The sequence below is a fragment of the Ursus americanus genome, chromosome 2, assembly GCF_024610735.1.
Source record: "Ursus americanus isolate L20-20 chromosome 2, mUrsAme1.1.p, whole genome shotgun sequence".
Lineage (NCBI taxonomy): Eukaryota > Metazoa > Chordata > Mammalia > Carnivora > Ursidae > Ursus > Ursus americanus.
Window position 1 is genome coordinate 36,571,295 of NC_142128.1, and position 21,107 is coordinate 36,592,401.

General features: G+C 51.6%; 3 protein-coding genes across 14 annotated transcripts in view; 2 read left to right on the plus strand and 1 right to left on the minus strand.

Annotated features, from left to right (window-relative positions):
- Positions 1–11,757, plus strand: part of GLYR1 (glyoxylate reductase 1 homolog) — a 31,941-nt gene extending 20,184 nt beyond the window's left edge. For 3 of the 7 annotated variants that reach the window (XM_045783941.2, XM_045783945.2, XM_087870756.1), the window contains 7 exons: positions 798–897; positions 4,917–5,027; positions 5,888–5,989; positions 6,623–6,785; positions 7,098–7,277; positions 7,599–7,723; positions 11,312–11,757. In XM_045783941.2, the coding sequence (XP_045639897.1) occupies positions 798–897; positions 4,917–5,027; positions 5,888–5,989; positions 6,623–6,785; positions 7,098–7,277; positions 7,599–7,723; positions 11,312–11,386 (856 nt within the window). In that variant the 3' untranslated portion in view covers positions 11,387–11,757. The remainder of the gene's footprint in view (positions 1–797; positions 898–4,916; positions 5,028–5,887; positions 5,990–6,622; positions 6,786–7,097; positions 7,278–7,598; positions 7,724–11,311) is intronic. The other 4 variants (XM_045783943.2, XM_045783946.2, XM_045783942.2 and 1 more) reach the window with 3 other exon arrangements.
- Positions 11,758–13,795: 2,038 nt separating this feature from the next.
- Positions 13,796–20,114, plus strand: ROGDI (rogdi atypical leucine zipper). 2 transcript variants are annotated; one of them, XM_045783950.2, is made up of 11 exons: positions 13,796–14,102; positions 14,183–14,254; positions 14,972–15,060; positions 15,285–15,339; positions 16,039–16,119; positions 16,957–17,052; positions 18,252–18,350; positions 18,712–18,825; positions 18,909–18,958; positions 19,067–19,193; positions 19,520–20,114. In XM_045783950.2, the coding sequence occupies exons 1-11, from the start codon at positions 14,058–14,060 to the stop codon at positions 19,559–19,561; spliced, it is 870 nt and encodes a 289-aa protein (XP_045639906.1). In that variant the 5' UTR covers positions 13,796–14,057; the 3' UTR covers positions 19,562–20,114. The 2 variants fall into 2 exon arrangements, with proteins under 2 accessions (XP_045639906.1, XP_045639907.1); XM_045783951.2 differs by lacking the exon at positions 14,183–14,254.
- Positions 19,651–21,064, minus strand: SMIM22 (small integral membrane protein 22). 5 transcript variants are annotated; one of them, XM_045783953.2, is made up of 3 exons: positions 20,932–21,064; positions 20,759–20,844; positions 19,651–20,594 (listed from the first exon to the last, which is right to left on the minus strand). In XM_045783953.2, the coding sequence occupies exons 1-3, from the start codon at positions 21,062–21,064 to the stop codon at positions 20,553–20,555; spliced, it is 261 nt and encodes an 86-aa protein (XP_045639909.1). In that variant the 3' UTR covers positions 19,651–20,552. The 5 variants fall into 5 exon arrangements, with proteins under 5 accessions (XP_045639909.1, XP_045639908.1, XP_087726922.1 ...); XM_045783952.2 differs by having other exon boundaries at positions 20,744–20,844; XM_087870796.1 differs by having other exon boundaries at positions 19,651–20,844.
- Between the last annotated feature and the right edge of the window lie 43 nt (positions 21,065–21,107).

The window sequence follows — 21,107 nt, forward strand, 5'->3', positions numbered from 1 at the left end:
AAAATATCTGTAAAAGCACATAGAAATAGCAGTAGTAGCCAATAGCCCTTAAGTTCTCAGCGTTGCAGGAAGAAGCAGGCCACAGAGAGTGAAGGTAAGCAGATCATGTTGTCCACCTGAACTCTAGTCCCCCAAGATGAGCATGGGCCTGCAGTTAGAAGGGCAGGGTGGGGAACTGCGAACAGGCCAGCGGAGAGCAGAGCCAGGCAGGTTCAGGAGAAGGCAGACATAGGAAGAATTCCCCTTCTGGAGAAGATTGGCTCCAGGCTTTGAAAAGGGTCAGGGCCCATCTCTGCCACAGCAGGAAGAACACAAAGGTAGTGTTAGGTGTTGAGCTGGGGAGGGAGATGAAGACTATATACCTGATTCCTATAGTTGGAGAAGTTGACTGGCTCTGAACACATTGTTTCAGTTACTTGTCACGGATTCTGAAGTGCTTTAAAGTGGCGTCTGAAAGCCTGGCATTCGGGACGGCTAACCAGGAAACTGCTGCAAGAGTTGAAGACAAATGCCTCCTTTCTCACTGTACCGGCACTGTAGGCTCAGACGCTCTGTCAGACAGTAAGGGAAGTTGGAAGACTTGCCCTAAACCCTATGAGACACACTTCTTTCTATGGCAGGCAAGGGTTTAGAAAAGCCCATTTAAATTGAGGGACACTTTGAAACATTGTCACGATGAGAAAAGGCACGACGTGCACCCCCTGCCACTGGCTCTGCAACGGTGCTGTCAGCCACTGAGTGGACTTTTTGGTGGATAAGGCCCCTACCCTGAACCCATCGGTATCTCTCTTTTTCAGGATAGGATTTTTGGGCCTTGGCCTAATGGGAAGTGGTATCGTCTCCAACTTGCTAAAAATGGGTCACACGGTGACTGTCTGGAACCGGACTGCAGAAAAAGTAAGCATTCGAGGGGGTGCTTGTCAGGCGGGGTGGGACAGCGCCCTGACCCTTGGAGTTGGAGTGGCTTAAGGATGGGAATGTTGCTGTTGCCTCCACTCAGCATTCTGCATGCGGAGAGCAGGAAAAGCCAAGCTCTTTGTTCAGTCAGGTAAAGCTGTAGGTGTATGAGCTTCAGATGTTTGCTTTTTTGTGGTTTTGTTTTTTTTAATTTCAAGTTTTTATTTAAATTCTAGTTAATATATGCGGTAAAATGGTTTCAGGTGTGGAATTTAGTAATTAATCACTTATACATAACATCTGGTGTTACATAACTCATACATATCATCACAAGTGTCCTCTTTAATACCCATCACCCATTTAGCCCATCCCCTGCCCACCTCCTTCCATCAACTCTTAGTTTGTTTTCTACAGTTAAGAATCTCTGAGCTTTGGATATTATTATAAAAAGTAAATGTCTAAAAACATTCAGGTATAAAAATGAAGTGAAAATTCTTCCTTCCTTGCCCCTACCTGAGGTAGCTCACGTCAGGTGTTTGTATCCTCCTTTTTTTTCATGCACATGCAAATATATGTGTGTGTATATTAGTAATGCATTGATACTGAGTGCATAGACATAGATCTTCTTCCTTTTTAATGGCTGCACTGTGTTCTGTCATTGGGACTGTATTAACAGCACCGTACAGTAGAGCATTCTGCAGTGCTGGAGATGTCCAGTGTCTGCACTGTCCACTATGGTAGCCACTAGCCACATGTGGCTCTTCAACACCTGAATCATGGCTAGTATGATGGAAGAATTGAATTTTTAATTTTATTTCACTTAAATGTGAATAGTTCCCCATGGCTACTGCCCAACAAAGTGGACAGGACAGATTTAGAAGCTCTTAACCTAAGGTGGTGGTCCACCACTCCAAGTGGTCCACCAATGGTGGTCCACCATTCCATTGCGTGCCCTGCAATGGAATTCCGAATCCGAATGTGCAGCTTTTGTAACGGAGAGAGGCCACGGCTCCTCCCATCAAGTTCCTGTCCAAGAGAAGGTGAAGAACGGTAGTCTGAGTACCACAAACTAAAGCCCTGTACTCACCAGGAGCACATGAAGAGAGATTGAGGAAGGACCAGCCTGTTGGGGAGCAGGTGGGCCTGAGCATTGTTTACAGGGTTACTGAGTGAGCCTCCGTGTGCAGCTTGGTGCACCTGAGAGGAGGGTGGCTGCTGAAGGAGGTGGCAGCGCTAATTGGTTTGAATTAACAGAAATGTCTTGGCAAGGTTTAAAAAAAAATCTAATGAAACAAAGGCTTTTTTTTTTTTTTTTTTTTTTTTTTTTTTTTTTTAGATTTTGTTTATTTGACAGCAAGAGAGGAAACACAAGCAAGGGGAGTGGGAGAGGGAGAAGCAGGCTTCCCACTGCGTAGGGAGCCTGATGCAGGGCTCGATCCCAGGACCCTGAGATCATGACCTGAGCCGAAGGCAGATGCTTAACAGCTGAGCCACCCAGGTGCCCCAAAACAAAGGCCTTTTCAAGAATAACAAGGAACTGGTTAGAGAGTCAAGAGGGTTGGGGGGAAAGGGCACTGAAAGCTGTGCTAAAAGGTTTGGGCTTCAGCTTCTGGGCATTGGGTACCTAAGGCAAGAGTGAGATCTCTGGTCCCATCAGCAAGATAGGTTGTGATTCAAGGCGTAGGTAACCAGGAAATGTAGACCCAGACAGTTGCAGAAGCTGGGAGAGTCAGACGGTTTCCCTTATAAGTACATTCCCCTTTGATAGAAGTGCCTCTGGTCAGCCTGTATCTTGACTGGAAAACCTAAATGTTATATAAACATGGCCATTCTTTCCAAATTTATGGGAAAACAGGAGAGCAAAGCAGTTAAGAACCTCGGTTTGGAATCAGACCTAAATCCAAGTCACAGGTGTCTTGCTCACCCTCTCCAGCAAGATTGTTGACTTTCCTAAGCCTCAGAGTTCTCATCTGTAAAATGATGTCAGCAAAAGCAAAAGATGAGGGGCGCCTGGGCAGCGCATTTGGTTAAGCGTCTGACTCTTGGTTTCAGCTCAGGTCGTGATCTCAGGGTCCTGAGATCGAGCCCCACGTCGAGCTCCATGCTCAGTGTGGTGTCTGCATTTTGGCTCAGGTCATGATCTCAGGGTCATGAGATCGAGCCCCGTGTCAGGCTCTGTGCTGGGCATGGAGGTTGCTTAACTTTCTCTCTCTCTCTCTCTGCAGATCCTCCTCCCCCACTCAGATTCACTCTCGCACTCTCTTTCTCAAGGGAAAAAAAATAAAGCCATGTAATGTAATTTTTTTTTAAAGGATCTAGATAAAAAAATTATTCCCTGGTATAGTAAATGGGAAACACATTTTCACTTTTTCAGAAAAGAAAGAGTAGTGAGATCTCTTCCAAGCAAAGTTTAAAACATAAAGCTATATACTAAAAGGCTAAGGTGCGTGTGTACCGTGATAGACACACGCCCGTCAGCTAGACTGGACAGCTACGACTTCGTATGATAGCCGTAGCTCACTGCAAATCAGTGAGATAGGAGAAAGGTAAGTCAGTAAGTTATATTCAGAACAACTGGTTAGAAATTTGAGGAAGTACTAATCTCACTTCGTACCACCTACTAAAATTAATTCCACATAGATTGAAAGGGACACCAACTGAAAGTGCTTATAGCAAGTATGACAGGAAAAGGGTGATATATTGATTTTATTAAACACATTGTTTGATAACTCCAAAACAAAAAATAGCTCACAAAAGAAACAAAGGTATTAAATTTAAAAGTTTAAGTAATCAAGAGTAATCAAAATATATCATGGGGCGCCTGGGTGGCTCAGTCATTAAACGTCTGCCTTCGGCTCAGGTCATGATCCCAGGACCTGGGATCGAGCTCCACGTTGGGCTCCCTGCTCCTCGGGGAACCTGCTTTTCTCTCTGCCACCCCCCCTGCTCGTGTTCCCTCTCTCGCTATCTCTGTGTGTCAAATAAGTAATAAAATCTTTAAAAAAAAAAAAGTAATCAAAATGTATCAAACAAAAAGTTGCTGTTTTGGGCTGGTTAAGTCATCAAGTAGGACCAAATTTTTATGCATTTATGGATGCTTGTTTGTTGTTTTTAAATGATGTACTCAGTGCTGGTGATTTGAGACCTTGCTGATGATCATTATAAATTAACAGCTCCATTGGAAAGCCATTTGTCTACATTTATTAAGAACTTTAAAGCTATTTGGAGCCTGTCTTATTGTACTTTCAGAGACCTAAATTCAAAACATAAAGGAAAAGTATTGTACCTGAAGATATTTGTTGGGAGTCATTTATAATTAAAAGCAAGCTATATATCTAACTGCAGGAGAGCCATTAGATAAATTCAGGTGTATCTCAATGGAATATTCTGCAGCCATCTATTATAAATGATAATTATGAAAGGCTACAATACGGATAAATGTAAATCACACACATTAAAAGTTGGATACAAAATAGTAGGTTCACATTATTCTAATTACTTTTTTAAATGCCTTGAAAAGGAACTACACTGAAATATTAATGATGTTTTGTTACGAGATGTTCTGGGTAATTTTCTCAAGGAAGAAAAGTTCGTGCTTTTAGACCCCCAGAAACATCTTGGTAAAGAATGACAGCCTTCCAGCCCCAGGCCTGCTTCCCCAGCACAGTGTGGATAGCCTGGGACACTGGGCAGGTTTTGCCACAGCCAAGACAACCACAGAGGGGTGCAAACAGGTACTGTTTACATCCTGTTCTTTGAACAGGAAACCTTCAGGAGACACTTGTTTTGTGCTTACTGTGAAGTACAACATCGTTCTAGGCACCAGGAAGGCGGTCCTTAAGGAGCCCCATCCACTTCCCTCAGAAAGTCGGACTACCAGCTCTAGTGTCCCTGGCTCCTCGCCTCAGACTTCTGCCTCGGGAGGCCAGCCAGGAGGGCTGCACAGAGTGTCTCTGGCCTGGCTGGTGTGTGTGTTGTGCACTGCCTGCAGCTCACATTAGGATCTGTGACTTTTGCAGTGTGATTTGTTCATCCAGGAGGGGGCCCGCCTAGGAAGAACCCCCGCTGAAGTCGTTTCAACTTGTGACATCACGTTTGCCTGCGTGTCAGATCCAAAGGCAGCAAAGGACGTAAGGATCCCCTCCCTTCCCTCAGTGTCTCAGGTTGTGGCCAGGAAAGCAGGCTGGCCTCCCTGCCTTCTCCCCTGCACATGAGCGAGTGTCCGTAGCATGTGGGAGGGTTATAGTTCCCATCTGGGGCCATCCCGCATTGTGAAGGTTATCTGCATAAATTAAATACAGATGTCCTTTAATTCGGAGCAAAGAATGAAAATAATTAGGGTCCCTGAGATCTATGCTGACCATCCCCATGTATTCTTATTTGGGTTCGTGTGGCGAGATCCTATGTTTAGCTATAGCTGTATTTGTACGTTTTAAAAGTTCAGGTATGGGGCGCCTGGGTGGCACAGCGGTTAAGCATCTGCCTTCGGCTCAGGGCGTGATCCCGGCATTATGGGATCGAGCCCCACATCAGGCTCCTCCGCTATGAGCCTGCTTCTTCCTCTCCCACTCCCCCTACTTGTGTTCCCTCTCTCGCTGGCTGTCTCTATCTCTGTCGAATAAATAAATAAAATCTTTTTAAAAAATAAATAAATAAAAGTTCAGGTATGATAGTCATCTTGTTAAATTGGTAACTAGCTTAATCCAAGTAAATCCAAAGAAGCCCAAGAAAATACTGAGGTTATCGTTTAAATGGGAGGTTTTCAGTAAAAAGGAACACACACGTATTCTTTTTGAAGATAAATGGGAATAAAGTAGAGGTATTTTTCTCTCTTATGCTTATTTACTTGCAGCCCCCTTTCAGCCTTAATATTTAGCTCCTAATCAGGAGGTGAGCCAAAAAAGTAATAGGATTCTGACCTTAGGTCTAAGGGGCTCCTGGATGTCTGGCTGGGAGCCTGGGCTATTGCTTCTCCCTTGTGTCCCCACAGCTGGTGCTGGGCCCCAGTGGTGTGCTGCAGGGGATCCGCCCCGGGAAGTGCTACGTGGACATGTCAACAGTGGATGCTGACACAGTCACCGAGCTGGCCCAGGTAGCGGCCTCGTTCATGCTGGCCCTCCAGCGTCCTTGGCAGTTGGAGCCCAAGATTCAGGCTGATTGATTATGTCTGAGTGTAGGCAACTTGGTTACTGTAGGAACCAAGCCAGGAGAGGATGAGAGGCCTGTAGCCTTGGGACTAGCCTGTCTTCACTTTCTACTTTCAGAGCCACAGCTAATCTGAACAGCCGTGAGAGGAGAGGTGCTGTCCGGCTGGGACAGGCATTAGGTCCTGTAGCTGCCAGCCCCGCAATGAGAAGCAATCCAGGCTGCTGGCAGGGCCTTTTTGGTTTAAGCAGCCATCTACAGTTGTGACTAACAGTATTCTTCCTCCTGAGCTGCTAGGCCAAGTGAGGGGGTGGTGACTTCTGGCCCCTGTGTGTTCTGAGAGTGGCTGAAGCAGAGACGGGCAGTGTCTGGAGGAGGTGTGGTCCACCAGGCCATTGGTATGGTCATGCTTGGTCATTGCAAGAAATTCTGCGTCTGGGAATCTGGGGAGACCCCCACTTCTCTGTTTACTACATGAATTCAGGCATCTGTTTAGGGCCTCGGTGTGGAGGGCCAGGTGTTCCCATTTGAAATCTCTATGAGAGGCAAGGCCTTCAGAAGCTATGACTTTCCTTTCCAGGTGATTGTGTCCAGGGGGGGCCGCTTTCTGGAAGCCCCAGTCTCAGGGAATCAGCAGCTGTCTAATGATGGGATGTTGGTGATCTTAGCAGCCGGAGACAGGGGCTTGTATGAGGACTGCAGCAGCTGCTTCCAGGCAATGGGGAAGACCTCCTTCTTTCTAGGTAACATGCCTGCCCACCCGTCGGGCCACTGCAGGCCCGGAGGCTGGGTGGGCCACATCCCCTCTAGACTGCATTGATGACAGCGTCAGTCCCGCACGGCCTCTCTGCCTGGGGCCCCCGTGGGAAGGTTTCCTTTGACTTGCACAATCAGTGCCTGGAAGGAGGAAGAGCCCGAAGGGTCAGAGCCAGTTCTGTCAGGGGCAGGTGAATGGGGCCTCCCCTGGGTGTAGAGGTGGGTCCGAGCAGGGGTGGGCAGAAAGTCCCTGCCCTCAGAATTCTTGGGAAGTGACCGGGATTCTCTGCCCTGGCCAGGTGAGGTTGGCAACGCAGCCAAGATGATGCTGATCGTGAACATGGTACAGGGAAGCTTCATGGCCACCATCGCTGAGGGGTTAACCCTGGCCCAAGTGACAGGCCAGTCCCAGCAGACACTCTTGGACATCCTCAATCAGGGACAGTTGGCCAGCATCTTCCTGGACCAGAAGTGCCAAAGTAAGTTGCCTTTGGCCTCCCTTCTTGCATTTTAGTTGTGATTGGACCTGAGAAACGGTCAGGACGCAGTCACAGAGCATTCTCTTCTTCAAGGGCTAACTGGTGTGAAAGATGCACCCTCTCGAATCAGTCCATGCCCTCTGTCGGGGGGGGGGGGGTCCAGACACATGGCAGATGGGATTTGGGGGTACTGACTGAGAACCAATCTCTTCGGTGTCCAAGAGGGAAGAAATGCTAGATGTTGAGCCCTGACGGTACAGCAGATAGTTTTTTAGTTAGGGTCCATTTAATTCTTCTGATACATTGGCTTCACCTCCTCAGATATCCTGCAAGGGAACTTTAAGCCTGATTTCTACCTGAAGTACATTCAGAAGGATCTCCGCTTAGCCATTGCCCTGGGGGATGCCGTCAACCATCCTACTCCTATGGCAGCTGCAGCCAATGAGGTAACTGCAAGAGGCGGGGCCCAATCTGGCAGCCTTCCCTTTGTGTTTAGTCTTCCTCCCCTCTCTTCGCTTTGTGTGTCTTTGTGTCTCACCTCTTGAGGTAGAAGCTCAGGTCATTGAGTCTAGACAGGAGCATTTAAAAGCATACGTTTCCTTCTGAGCCATGTTTACTTCCCTTGTGATTTCTTTGACCTGTGGATTACTTAAAAGTGTGTCAGATAATTGGAGGTGTCCTACGAATCTACTGGTTATTGATTACTGATGTATCTCTATTGTGGTTAAAAAGAAAAAAAACCATCGTGTGTGATTTTTAACTCTTTAAATTTATTCAGACTTGTTTTGTGGCCCAACAGATGGTCTGTCTGGGTGGGTGTACCATGTGCACTTACGAAGACTGTTCTGCAGAGAATCAGGTTGAGGTTTGGTGGTGTTTTTTCAGATCATCTTTACTGGTCTTTTTCTCTAGTTCTTTCAGTTGCTGAAAGAGAGATACTCAAATCTCCAACTATGATTGTAGCATTGTCTGTTTTTCCCTTTATCATCTTTGAAACTCTTGTGATTGGGTTCTTAGCCATTTGTGATGGTCATGTCTTCCTGATGAGTTTGCCCTTTTATTATTATGAAATGTCCCTCCTGACCTTTGTCTTGAAGCCTATTGCCCGGTTCTACTATAGCTGCTGCTGTTTTCAGGTATATCTTTTTCCATTCATTTACTTTCAGCTTGTGTCTTTATATTTAAATTGTATCTTCTGTATACAGTCTGTCATTGGGGCTTGCATTTTTATCCATTCTGACAGTGTCTGCCTATTAATTGGAGTGTTGGTCATTAACATTTGTTTGAGTGACAACAAAGCACCTACATATGCACTTTTTGAATTTTTGAAAACAGGTTTGGCGGGGGGTGTTTGTTTTAATAAATTTAAGTAATCTGTATACCTGATGTGGGGCTCGAACTCACGACCCTGAGATCAGGAGTTGTGTGCTCTACCAACTGAGCCAGGCAGGGTCCCCAAAAACAGTTGTTTAGAAGGTCGGTTTTCTCAGCCCGACGGAAGGGTAACCTTAAAAAAGCTGAGCAGTACTTCATTACTGTAGAGTTACAGTCAAAACTGTATTTTGTGTAAAACACGTATATGAAACACATAAATTCATTTATTTTAGAGGTTGTATCTTCCAAGTACTGTAAGAGGATACACATGTTCATTCAAGTTAAATAGAAGTCTCAAGTGGCTTGTTCCAGCAAAGAAGTAAACACAGTTCTGCTCTTTTCAGACTTGGCTTTTCATAATGTGTAATCAGTGTCCTGTCCCTTCCTTGTCTGCCTGAACATTTCAGAGAACTTACTTCACCTTTTCAGGTTGCACGACAGTTTCACGTTCCTCCTATTGGTTTTGCCTTGGATTCTCTCTTAGCAGTGGACGTCTCTGTGTATTTCATATGATTTTTTTTGGTCGATTGTCTTTAACAGAAGTTACTTCTGAAGGGTTCTGCGTGTGGCTTGTATTGGCAGCTTTCTCTGAAGTGATTTCTGACTTGCCTCTACCCTGACTCTACAGGATTCGTTGGCTTGAAAACAGATATTTTGGTTAATTTCTCAGTGGAGCATGGTGCTTTCTGGAAGGTGTGAATTTAGTCTCCTCACAGGAGCCCAGTGTTGAGGGTCTTAAGGTTAACTAGTCCATTAACATTTAGTCTTTGTCTTAAAGTCTATTGATGTGTGGTTGGATTTGGAGCTACCGTTTTATCATTTGATTGTTATTTGTCCCTTCTGGCTTTTGTCTGTCCCTCCTTTTTTACTGCCTTTTGGATTATTTGAATGTTTTTAGAATTCCATTTTCTCTATTGGCTTTTTAATAACACATTGTTTCTCTTTTATCTTTGCTCTAGGGATTGCAGTATGCAAGGATATGCAATATCCTTAACTTCACGGCCTACTTAGAGTTAATATTGTACCTCTTCACATAAAACATAGATCCCTTTCCCTCTCCTGCCCTCCCTCCTCCTTTAAGGCAAGGGTTCTTAACCTGGGCACTGTTGCCATTTTGTTGCCGGAGCCGTCCTGCGCCTTGCAGGGTATTTAGCAGCATCCCCGTCCTATACCCACTAGAAGCCAGCAATGCCCCCTCAGTTGAGAAGAGGTCTGTAGACATGACCACGTGTCCCCTGGGGCAAAATAACCCCAGTTTGAGAAGCCCTGCTTTTTTTTTTTTAAGATTTTTTTTTTTTTTTTTTTTTTTTTTTTTTGAGAGAGAGAGAGCATGCCTGCCCACGTGCAGGAGTTGGGAGGGGCAAAGGGAGAGGCACGAGCAGACTCCACACTGAGTGTGGAGCCTGACGGGCTTGATCCCACGCCCTGAGATCATGACCTGAGCTGAAATCAAGAGTCGGATGCTCTGAGCCACTAAGTGAGCCACCCAGGTGCCCCAAGAGAACCACTACTTTGGGGTATAGATGTCCTGTGTGTTACATCGGCCTTTGTTCTAAACCTACCAGACAATGTTGGAATGTTTTAAGTGGTCATATGTATTTTTTTTATTAAGAGAAAAAATAATTTTGTATTTCTCTAATTTACCATTTCCAGTGTTCTCCATTCTTTTCTGAAGATTTGAATTTCTCTCTGGTATTGTTTCCTTTCAACTGGAAGAACTTTTAATTCAGCATTCCCTGTAATGCAGGTCTGCTGGCAACAATTTGTTTTCTTTTCTCTGAAAAGGTCTTTATTTAGCCTTCATTTTGAGTTGACAGCTACACCTGAGCTATAATGGACACGCAATTATCGTGGCTTCAACTGGACTATGTTTAAAAAAAGACAAAGATGCAGCTGACTGTGTGGGAGGAACCTTGTATCCAACTCCATTTCCTCAGTGTGCCTGGATGCCACACTACCTGCTTGAATGGCTTTTTAATTCTCTTCACACTCGTTCATAGTAGTCACCTAGTGGCTCTGGAGTGGCTGTCAGCTGCCAAGCACTGTTCTAGGCTCTGGGGACATGTTGAGGGGCCGCCTGTTCCCTTCCTTGTGGAGCTTACATTTTAATGGAATGAGGCACAAGATAAGCGGATAGGTATTTAAACAAGAATCTCTGAAGGTCAGAAGTATGAATAAAATAGAACAGAGTAAGAAGAGGTGACCAGGATAAAGTGGTACAGCCACTGCTTTACATAGGCTGGTCAGGGAAGGCCTTGGAGCTGACTGGGAAGGAGCCAGCCATGCCTAGGGAAAGGCGTCCCATACAGAGGGAAGGGCGAGGATAGCGGCCCAGAGAATAACACGGGAAGGAAGACCCAGGAGGCAGGAAGAGACATGATTATAATTACTAACAAGGCTCTGAGCACTTTACCTCCCTCGCTCCATGTAGTCCTCATGATAACCTTGTTATCTTCTCCATGACATCAAGGAGTAGTGATGAAGACAGAAAGTGAGGCACTTGGCTCAAGATCAGTGGAGGGTGGCCAGGAGCTGCACCCAGACAGCCTGGACTCCAGAGCCTGCCTGCCTGACCGCATCTAGAACTACCTCCACAAAGCAGATTGTGTCTTTAAGTCAGCTCTGTGGCCAGAGACTGAGCCCGTCTCCTTTTTTTCCAGGTGTACAAAAGAGCCAAGGCACTGGACCAGTCTGACAACGACATGTCTGCCGTGTACCGAGCCTATATACACTAAGCCCTCGATACCCCACCCCCAATCTTCCTTCTGACCCCTCCTCCTCACATGGGGTTGGGGTCCTGGGACTTAACTCTGGACCAGTCCACCTGTCTCCATCTCCTTTTATACAGACTTTGAGACTTGCCATCAGCACAGCACACAGCGTCACTCCTCCCCTAGAGGTCCTGGGGAGGGGAGGGGTGTCAGCAGGTTTGGCCTTTGGGAAAGCTCTTGAGCTGGGCACTGGGCCTGGACTAGGTCGCTGTGTGTTCACACACACACACACACACACACACACACACACACACACAAAACCCCTACACACCACACACTGGCTCTCGCCCCAGGATAGAAGCTGCCCAGAAACTGCTGCCTGGCTTTTTTTTTTTCCTTCTGAGCTTGTCTTATCTCAGACCCTTTCCAGTCGAGGAACTAGAATCAGCAGTAAGAACTGGAAGCCTTTCCACTGCTTCCTTCCCTCAGAGTGAAGAGGCTGTGGTTATGTCCACATCCCCCCACTGGATCCTGCGCATGAGAGAGGCTCTGGGTCAAGATGAGCCAGCATCGACTCCAAACAGAGGGTCCTCATGGGCTCTCCAACCTCAGGTGACCAGCTGATGAGGATTGTCGTGTTTAAGCTACCAATGTGCAACCAACTCTCCATAAATGCCTTTGTGAACTGAAAAGAGATTGGCAAAGTTGAGCAGACACACGGCTCTCGCTCTCTGGGGAGAGCAGCAGATTGCCAGCACGTTAGGTGAGCCTCACAGAAGCCTGCGCTCCTCGCTGCTCTGTCCAGAGCACCTGTCCCAGAAGTCACCGTCACTGCGGAGCCCTGGGCTGGGATTAGACTTCCTTGCTTTGGTGTAGGGGGAGTTCACTCCTCACCAGGCTCTTTTAGTATTTGGATTTGCATTCCAGCCCTTGGGAAGGGGATCCTGAGGGCCACCAGGGAGGAGTGAAGAGGGAAGAGAGTGGGGTTCCTTCCCGTTTTCCGTTATGCTGCAGACTCCCTCCTGGTTCTGAGGAGTCACTCTGACTGGGTCCCTTCACAGCAGTCCCACCCTCTCCAGCCTGCTCCTCCACATGTTCTCCGCCTGCCCACCTCTTCATTCTCCCTTCCTCCTTTTCTTCCCATGGAGACAGTGTTTCTGTCTGTCCCTTTGGCCCAGACCCAGTCCTACCAACGACGGCCATTTCTTAGGCTCAGCTCTTGAAACAGGAATGAGTGTCTTCACTTCAGCCAGAAGCATGGTCTTCGATGCTTCCAGGGCCCCAGGGTCTCTTGGGAGGGAAGAGAACTGGGCCTGACCCAACCTGAACTATCTGACCCTAAGAGGTGGATCTAAGATATCCTCAAGACCCTAACATTTCTCCTTGGATAGGGGACCAGAGGGGCTTGGAATGTGGCATAAAAACAAGGAGAAGTCACCTAAAGGATGTCAGTGTTCTCTCCCTCTGCATGGGTGACATTTTCCAAAGTTACACTTTGCAGATCAGCATTTCTAGTGAACATATAGAATGAGACCACACTGGTGTGGGGCCCTCCCCCGCCCCCCAACCTTGGCCCTTCTCTGCTGATCAGAACACAGGCTAGGGGATCTCAGAAGACATAGGGGGAGGGCAGGGAAGCTGCCTGTGTGTTTTGGCATAACTTCACTGGGATTTGGAATTCTTTTCTGTCTGAACACAAAGCCTGTTCTAGTCCTAGCCGGACACTTCGGGAAGGGTGGGGGGTGGGGGTGGGGAAGATACTGTAATGAAACTGGTTAGTCAATGTTGTCTTAATATTGTTGACAATTCTGTAAAGTTTCTTTTTATGAGTATTTCTGTTTAAGCTATTTCACCTCTGTTTTGAAATCCTTCCCTTTTAGGAGAAAATGTGACACTTGTGAAAAAGCTTGTAAGAAAGCCCCTCTTCCGCGACTCTTTTTTTTCTTTAAACTTCCTTTAAATGACAAATCTAGATAATTAAGGTTGTGAATTTTTATTTTTGCTTTGTTTTTAATGAACATTTGTCTTTAGGATTGTGTGATAATGTTTAAATGGCAAAAACAAAACATGATTTTGTGCAATTAACAAAAAGCTACTGCAAGCAAAATAAAACGTTTCTTGATAACACAACTGTGACTGATTACCTCGGCAGTGGCCACTGCCTGCGCCCAAACCCACAGCGCGGTGCGGTGGAGGGAGGAGGGCCGGAAGCGCCGGGACTGTCGGCCCAACGGAACCCGAGAGTTCAGCGCGCGGAGGGCGAAGCCCGAGCAGAACAGGCTGCCCCGCCGGCCTATCGCCGGGGGCGGCGAGAACAAGCCATCCCGTTGGCCAATCAATGAGCGCAAGCGGAGCAGGGCGTCCTATCAGAGCTGGGAAGGGGCGGGACAAACGGCCGCCGCGCTCCAGCCCGAGAGCGGCCGTGGACGCGCGCTCGAGCGTGCAGCGCCCGCGGTAGGTCCCGGCTGCGGCTAGGGAAAGCAGGCGCAGGCGGGTTCGCGCAGCCGCTAGCCTTGATTCGGAGCGGCAGCTCGGCCGGTCGGAAGCGGGGGAGGGGGCCCGGGAGCGGGGCGGGCGCGCGCGCAGCCAATCGTTGACGAGGGTGGGCCCGGGCGCCGCGGGCGCACTGACGGCCGCTACAGAACCTCGGCCGGACGGCGGGCCCGTGACGGTCGCTGGGCGGCGAGCGGCGGCGATGGCGACCGCGATGGCAGCGACGGCGGCAGAGCGAGCGGTGCTGGTGAGGCGCGCGGGTGGGGCGGGGCGGGGCGGGGCGGGGGGCGGCGGGCCCGGGCCCTGACGGCCGGCCTGTCCTGGCAGGAGGAGGAGTTCCGCTGGCTGCTGCACGACGAGGTGCACGCCGTGCTCAGGCAGCTGCAGGACATCCTCAAGGTAAGGCTCCTTCCCAGGCCACCACGCCTGCCTTCCGAACGCCTGCTGTGGACGCGAGGCACGTTGTGCCGACCAGGCCCTGCCCCAGTGGACTTGGCGTCCAGTCGGGGCACCACTACATGATTGCCCGCTTAATCACAGGCAGCTGTGTGAGCGTGGTGGGGTGGGCCTGGAATGAGCCCCCGGCTAGGGAGTCGGGGTTGGGGTCGAGGAATGCTTCCTTTGAAGCTGTGATCTCAAGGTCTCCAGCATCGTACTCAACCTCATGGGGCCTCCCTTTCGCAAGAACGAGATTGCAGTACCGGCCTCACGGGGCTGTAGTGAAGATAAGTCAACTCACAAAAATGTCCAGGCCTTGCCTGGTATGGCCAGAATTTCGAGTTACCATGAGTACCGTCATTCCCTGACTCTGCTCCCCACACTTGAGCATCTTAACCAAGCCTGGAGGTCATTTTTGTTCTATATCCCTGAGTTGGGGCCAAGGTAGGCGTCCAGGGAATGTGGAAGGAACAGCTATCAACTCTGGTAGGACCTGAAACTCAGGTGGTGGGTGAGGGGCCAGAGAAATGGGAAGGTGTCCTGAAGGCTTGACTGTGATGGTATTCCATGAGACTAGCCCACTTTGGCCCTCCCCTCGCTAATCCAGGAATGGGGCGTCTGGAAGGAGTGGTGAGCTGGATTGGGTGAACTTTACTCCACTTCCCTCTGCCCCTCCAGGAGGCTTCGCTCCGCTTCACTCTGTCATGCTCTGGTACAGGCACCGAGGCGCCTGCCAAGCAAGAGAACTTCATCCTTGGCAGCTGTAGGTGAGCTGGGGCTGAGCAGAAACAAGAGGGATGGACTGCTTGTGAGGGGGACACCTGGGATACCCTCTAAGAGAGGCTGCACAGCCAAGGCCCTGCCATGCAGACTGATTTCAGCCCCAACATCCAGAGGGTGTGCTGTGGGACAGCCGGGGACAACGTGCTGGGAGGGCTAGGTGGTAGGAAAGGGCAGCTGCAGGCATCGCTCTGACCCCCGCGTGTTGCAGCACAGACCAGGTGAAGGGCGTGCTGACTCTGCAAGGGGACGCGCTGAGCCAGGCGGTGAGTCCCCCAGTCCCTCTTCCCTTTCCCTGCTGCTAGAGGATGCAGTGGGGAAGAGTGTGAGGGTCTCCTGCTGAGCTTTGCCTTTACCAGTTGGCTCTGTGACCCTGGGCAGGATCCTTGACCTCTCTGGGCCTCAGTTTCCTCATTTCTAAAATAACAACTCATTCCGCCAAACCTCCTCTGGAATTGGTGTGTGGCTTCAGTGAGAGGTGCAGGAATGGGGATGCTTTGCACACGGCCCGGCCCTCAGTCTGGGCCCAGTGAAGTGTGGGCAATGGCGGGATTAGGCTGGCCCCAGTTCAAAGTGGAATCAGCCAACATCTGAGCTCCGTCTGTGCCAGGCGCCAGTATGTGGGGGAAGGTGCCTCTCCTCCAGTAGTGGGTGTTCAGTCTGTTGGCCTGTACCCAGGCTCCCTTTCTGCCCATAGTCACACCTCCTCCCAGCTGAGGCCACCTTCCCCTTTCTGTCTCTTTTCCCTTTCATTTCTTTGTGGTTCTTCTTGGGCCTGAGTTCCTGTTTCCTGACCTCCCTGTTTACACCCCAAATGGCCATGGGACTGGGAGACTTTCTGCCCTGTGGAATGACCGGGGCCTGAGCCACCACACACGCTCCCCATGTCTGCCCCCTGCTCAAGGGCTCAGAGTGGCCAAAAGCAGGAGAGCAATCCTCCTGCTTATACGCTCTTGGCCCGTCAGGACGTGAACCTGAAGATGCCCCGGAACAACCAGCTGCTGCACTTCGCCTTCCGAGAGGACAAGCAGTGGAAGTTGCAGCAGGTAACTGGGCCCTTCCCCTGCCAGGGCTCAAGCCACAGGGCAGGCAGGGGCAGGCCTGAGCTGCAATGAGGCCTCGTGGGGTGGCCATGGGGGATTTAAAGCCACAGCAAGCCTGGGAGGGTGTTTCCTAGCAGCAAAGCTGGGGCAGACAGTGCCTGGGGCTCCAGAGCCTAGGCTGCAGGGAGGTGGGAACCTATTCTGTCTATGGGTCCCTGGGCCCCAATGGGAACCACAGGGATCCTCTTGAACAAGGAACTCCCCTTCCCAGAGCCTCCAGGGGCTTCTCTTGTCTCCTGGGGACAAAGTCCATTCTCCCTACCAGCTCCTGTGTGATTGGACCCTGCCCCTCCACCTCAGGGCCTTTGTCCATGCTCATCACTCTGCCTGGAGCCCTCTCTTGCTGCTTTTCTCATCACTTGGGTGATGCTCAAGAGGCACTTCCATGGAGCCTCCCTTGACCTCCAGCTAAAGAGGCTCCTCCTCCCCCATCCTGCAGAGTCACCCTCTTGTCCTTATGCAAGTCACTCGGTGTATTCCTATCTTGTGCCTTTGCTCTGCTACCATCTGTCCTTTAGAAGGTGAGCTATGTGATGCAGGCCTGCCACAGTCTGTGCCATGTGCCCAACACCCAGTCAGGGCCTGGCTTTCAGAGGGCACAGAGAGGACAGCTGGCGGGGAGGGTTCAGGCAGGCAGTACCCACCCCACCCATCCAAGGAGGACGACCCCTGGGGTGAGGGCCCTTCATCTGGGGCCCTGGAGACTGTGGCTACTGTGAAATTGGCATCTCTTCCTCCTAAGGCCCAGCCCACTGACCTCTCAGTGGTCATTCTTTTCAGATCCAGGATGCCAGGAACCACGTAAGCCAGGCCATTTACCTCCTTGCCAACCGGGATGAAAGCTACCAGTTCAGGACAGGAGCAGAGGTCCTCAAGGTGAGCTGCCTGCAGGAGCAGGAAAAGCAGGATCCCTACCACTGGCCCTGACCCCTGACCAGGCCCCTGGAGAGCTCTGCCCCCCACATCCTCAGGTGCAGCTGCTGGTCGACCCATCACCTCTCAGTGTACACATGTCCATGCAGCCACAGTCAAATGCTTCACAGCCCAGGTTCCAGACTCAGACCTGGGTTCTGATCCCAGGGCCTCCACTGTAAGCTGTGCAACCTCAAGTCACTTTCTTAGCCATTCCGTGCCTCCTTAGCCTCACCTACAAAAGGGGGCCATGTGATGATGCAGGTGAAGTAGTCCCTGGCAAATGCTCAGTGAATAGTAGCTGCTACGGCACAGAGAAACCCTTGTAATTTGGAGAGTGAATTCATATAGTGTGGAAGGAAGAGCTGTGCTTATATGCCCCAAATTCAGGCTTTAGCTCTGTCTCTGACTTGCTGTGTGTCTTTAGGTGATTCACCTACCCTCTTTGGACCTCTGAGTCCTCCTGTGAAAACTTAGAACTAGATGGACTAGGGTCCCTCCAGAACTGTGACCACCCTGGGTGTAGGCAGTGCGGCCCCCATGCCTCCACCCAAAATTTCCCTTTCCTAAAACCCAGGTCACCCCCATCCCATCCCCATGGCAACATCTGGAAACAGTGGAAATTGGGGCTCTGAGGAGTCCAGGCCAGAGCTTTGGTCCGTGTCAAAGGAAAAGGATGAGTTCCAGATAGTTCCACTGTTCACTAGCTATGTGACCTTACCTCTTTGGAGCTTCATCTTTGAAAACGGGGCCGGTGCCCACCTTAAAACCTCAACTTACCCATCCTTTCATCTCCAGGAAGCCTCCCCTGGCTCCTTGCACCCAACCTGGATGAAGGCCCCTCCCTCTAAGCTCCTTCATTGCCTGCACCCCCATCCACAAAGCCCTCGTGGACCCCTGGGATTAACTCCAGAGATCGTCCATCTTCCATTCCCCATTGGCCCACACCCAGGGTCCCATGCAGTAGAATCTCTGGACGGATAGTCAACGGTGCAGACATCCCGTCCCCCACCCGCAGCTGGAGCCCAAACACCTGCACCTTTAACAAGCCCCACATTGTGGGGGTTCAGGCAGAAGCTGGGAGCTACCATGACTTGGTCACTCCCTATGCGGGACGGCGGGGGCTGCCCTCGCAGCTGCTATGACCAGCCCCCTCCCCACAGCTGATGGACGCCGTGATGCTGCAGCTGACCAGAGCCCGCAACCGGCTCACCACCCCGGCCACCCTTACTCTGCCTGAGATCGCTGCCAGTGGCCTCACGGTCAGTGCCTTAGGCCAGCCCCTGCTCTAGGAGAGGGAATCCCCACTGAAGAGCCCAGCTTGCCCCTGGGAGGGACACGGGGTGTGACAGGGTCCTGGAAACCCCAAGCTGTTGTCAGTCAGAGGTCCAGGTCTATGCACGGTTTTCTAGGATAAGGTCCTTGGCTTCTATCTTGCATCCCCCGAATACTCCCGGACTGGGTCAGGGGTTCCCAAGCCGGTGCAGGAAGCTACCGGGGGCACCTGGGAAGAGTCTGGATGCCCTAGTCCATGGGCTGGGGAATGGGGTCCCCCAGGCAGTTCTGGGGAAGCTGTGCATGCCTGGCCCTCACCCCACCTGCTTGCCCGGTCCTTGTCCCCAGCGGATGTTTGCCCCTGCCCTGCCCTCCGACCTCCTTGTCAACGTCTACATCAACCTCAACAAGCTCTGCCTCACCGTGTATCAGCTACACGCCCTGCAGCCCAATTCCACCAAGGTGAGGGGAACGCCCCTCACCCCCCACCCCCAAGCGCCCTGCAGCCTCTTGGGCCTGACTGGGTCTGATGCTCTTCTGCTTAGAACTTCCGCCCAGCTGGAGGCGCTGTGCTTCACAGCCCTGGGGCCATGTTGTAAGTACGGTGCCCTGGAGTACCCTGCCGACCCCAACCTTCTGCACCTGGGGGGCTGGGAGGCTGGGCTGGTCAGGCCACTCCCAGGGACCCTCCCTCTCCCCCCAGTGAGTGGGGCTCCCAGCGTCTGGAGGTGAGCCACGTGCACAAGGTGGAGTGTGTGATCCCATGGCTCAACGACGCCCTGGTCTTCTTCACTGTCTCCCTGCAGCTCTGCCAGCAGCTCAAAGATAAGGTGGGGCATGGGGACTGGGGGGTCGGGGCGGGCCTCTCTCTCAGACAGATGGGGCCAGCCAGATAGCAGGCTGCTAAGCCTTTTCATTTTGGAGGGATTCCAAAGGCTCTTGTCACACCTCCAGAGCACCCCCAAATCTTAAGGTCCTTTGTACCTTCCACACACACCAGGCACACGGGCCACAGTGTGGCTGAGCAACAATACCCTCTCCCTGACACGTTGCCCTTGAATGACCTTGAAATCTCACCTGGGTCACAGGGTACAACAGGGGCCAAGCCCCCTAACACCTCCACTCACCATGTCGCCCCACCTCTCTCCCTCCCCAGATCTCCGTGTTCTCCAGCTACTGGAGCTACAGGCCTTTCTGAGCAGAGCGCCCAAGAGCCTGACCCCCAGGGAAATGGCCCTTGTCCCCCTCACCCATCCCTCCAGGAATGTTGGCCAGCACCGAACCAGGCAGCGTGGGCTATTATTTATTTCTCTCTTCGGCCCTCCTGCCCATCACATTTGCACAGATGGAAATGAACACTGGAACCACTGAGAGACAGGGATGCTGGTTTGGTTTTCATTTTGCAGAGTGTAGTCAGGAAGGTGGGGTGGGGGGTCAGGAAGGCAGAGCCCAGAGGTGGCCCACATTCCAAACCCTGCCCTCCCTGCACAGCAAGAACCTTTGGACTCAGGGTGGCGCCGGGCCCAGGGCTGTCCTCCCCCGCCCCACCTTCTCTGCCTTCTGAGCTGTCCCAAGATGGTGACGGGCAGCCACACACCCTGCTCCAGTGGAGGGTGGGGAGTGGGTGGTGGCCCTAAGCTGTGAGTCAGGAGGGCAGACAGAAGCCGTCCACCACCCACTGTGGTGCCCTTAACTGTGTTTGCTCTGTGTCCCTGACAAGGCCTCCAGGAAATAAAGATCATCTGACTTTACCTGGAGCGTCTGTCTGTCCATCTGTCTGGGTGAGGACCAAGCTGGGGATCCCTGATAGTCAGGACCTGGGTGGGGTACCCAATGACGGAGCCTCTGGCCTCCCTGTCCCACCTTTGAGGGGGTGCTCCAGGCTGCCAAGAGACTGAGTAGGCTGGAGACAAGGTTTCGGCCTGGGGGTTCGGGCCCCCGAGCTGGAGCCCAGCTTCCCCTCCCGCCAGCAGTTGCTGACCTGGAGCGACAGTCGTGCTGGCTGAAAGCTGTGAGGGAGCAGGTGGGCATCTGGAGAAAGCAGTGAGTGCCCACACTGCCCACCCCTTGACGGGAAGCTCAGAACACACTCCAGACTCAGGCTCTGGGCAAATGAGGCATTGTTACTGTTGCCCAGCAGGTCACACGGGCAGGGGCATGGTGGGCTTGGGGGTGGTGGGCTCGCTGTGTTAGGGTTCCAGGGCCAAGTTATCCACTCCCCTGGGGCGTTCCTGCAAGAGAGGCCCAGGGGGCCGTCCAGGCTTCACTCGTGTGTGCCCTGTCGGCCCCTCTCCACAGGAGTCCCAGCACCCTCCTCTCCCCAGTGCAGTTCCAGGCTGCCCCTGGCGCCTGCCCAGCCCAGGGGGCCGGTGGGGCTCACCTGCTCAGGGCTCACCTTCTGGGGTCTGGAGGCACGGCGGCTGCAGCAGCTATGACAGCAGCAGTGGATACAAACGAGCAGCAGCAGGAGCAGCACGGTGCCTGCGGGTAGGACGGGTGTCCAGATATGGCCCTCGGCCAGGTCTAGGACAGGAGGCCGAGGGGGCCAGAGGCCAAGGCCACACTCACCGAGGAAGATGAGGAAGATGATGAAGGCAGCAGTGTCCCAGGTGGACTGGAACAGCTCACGGCTCCTCAGTTTCCCCAGCGCTTCCTGGGCTGTGGCCTCCAGCTCTTTGTCCAGGTCTCCCGCCAAGTCCATCTCACCTCAAGGCCTCTGGGTGCCACCTGCCCCAGCCCCCCAG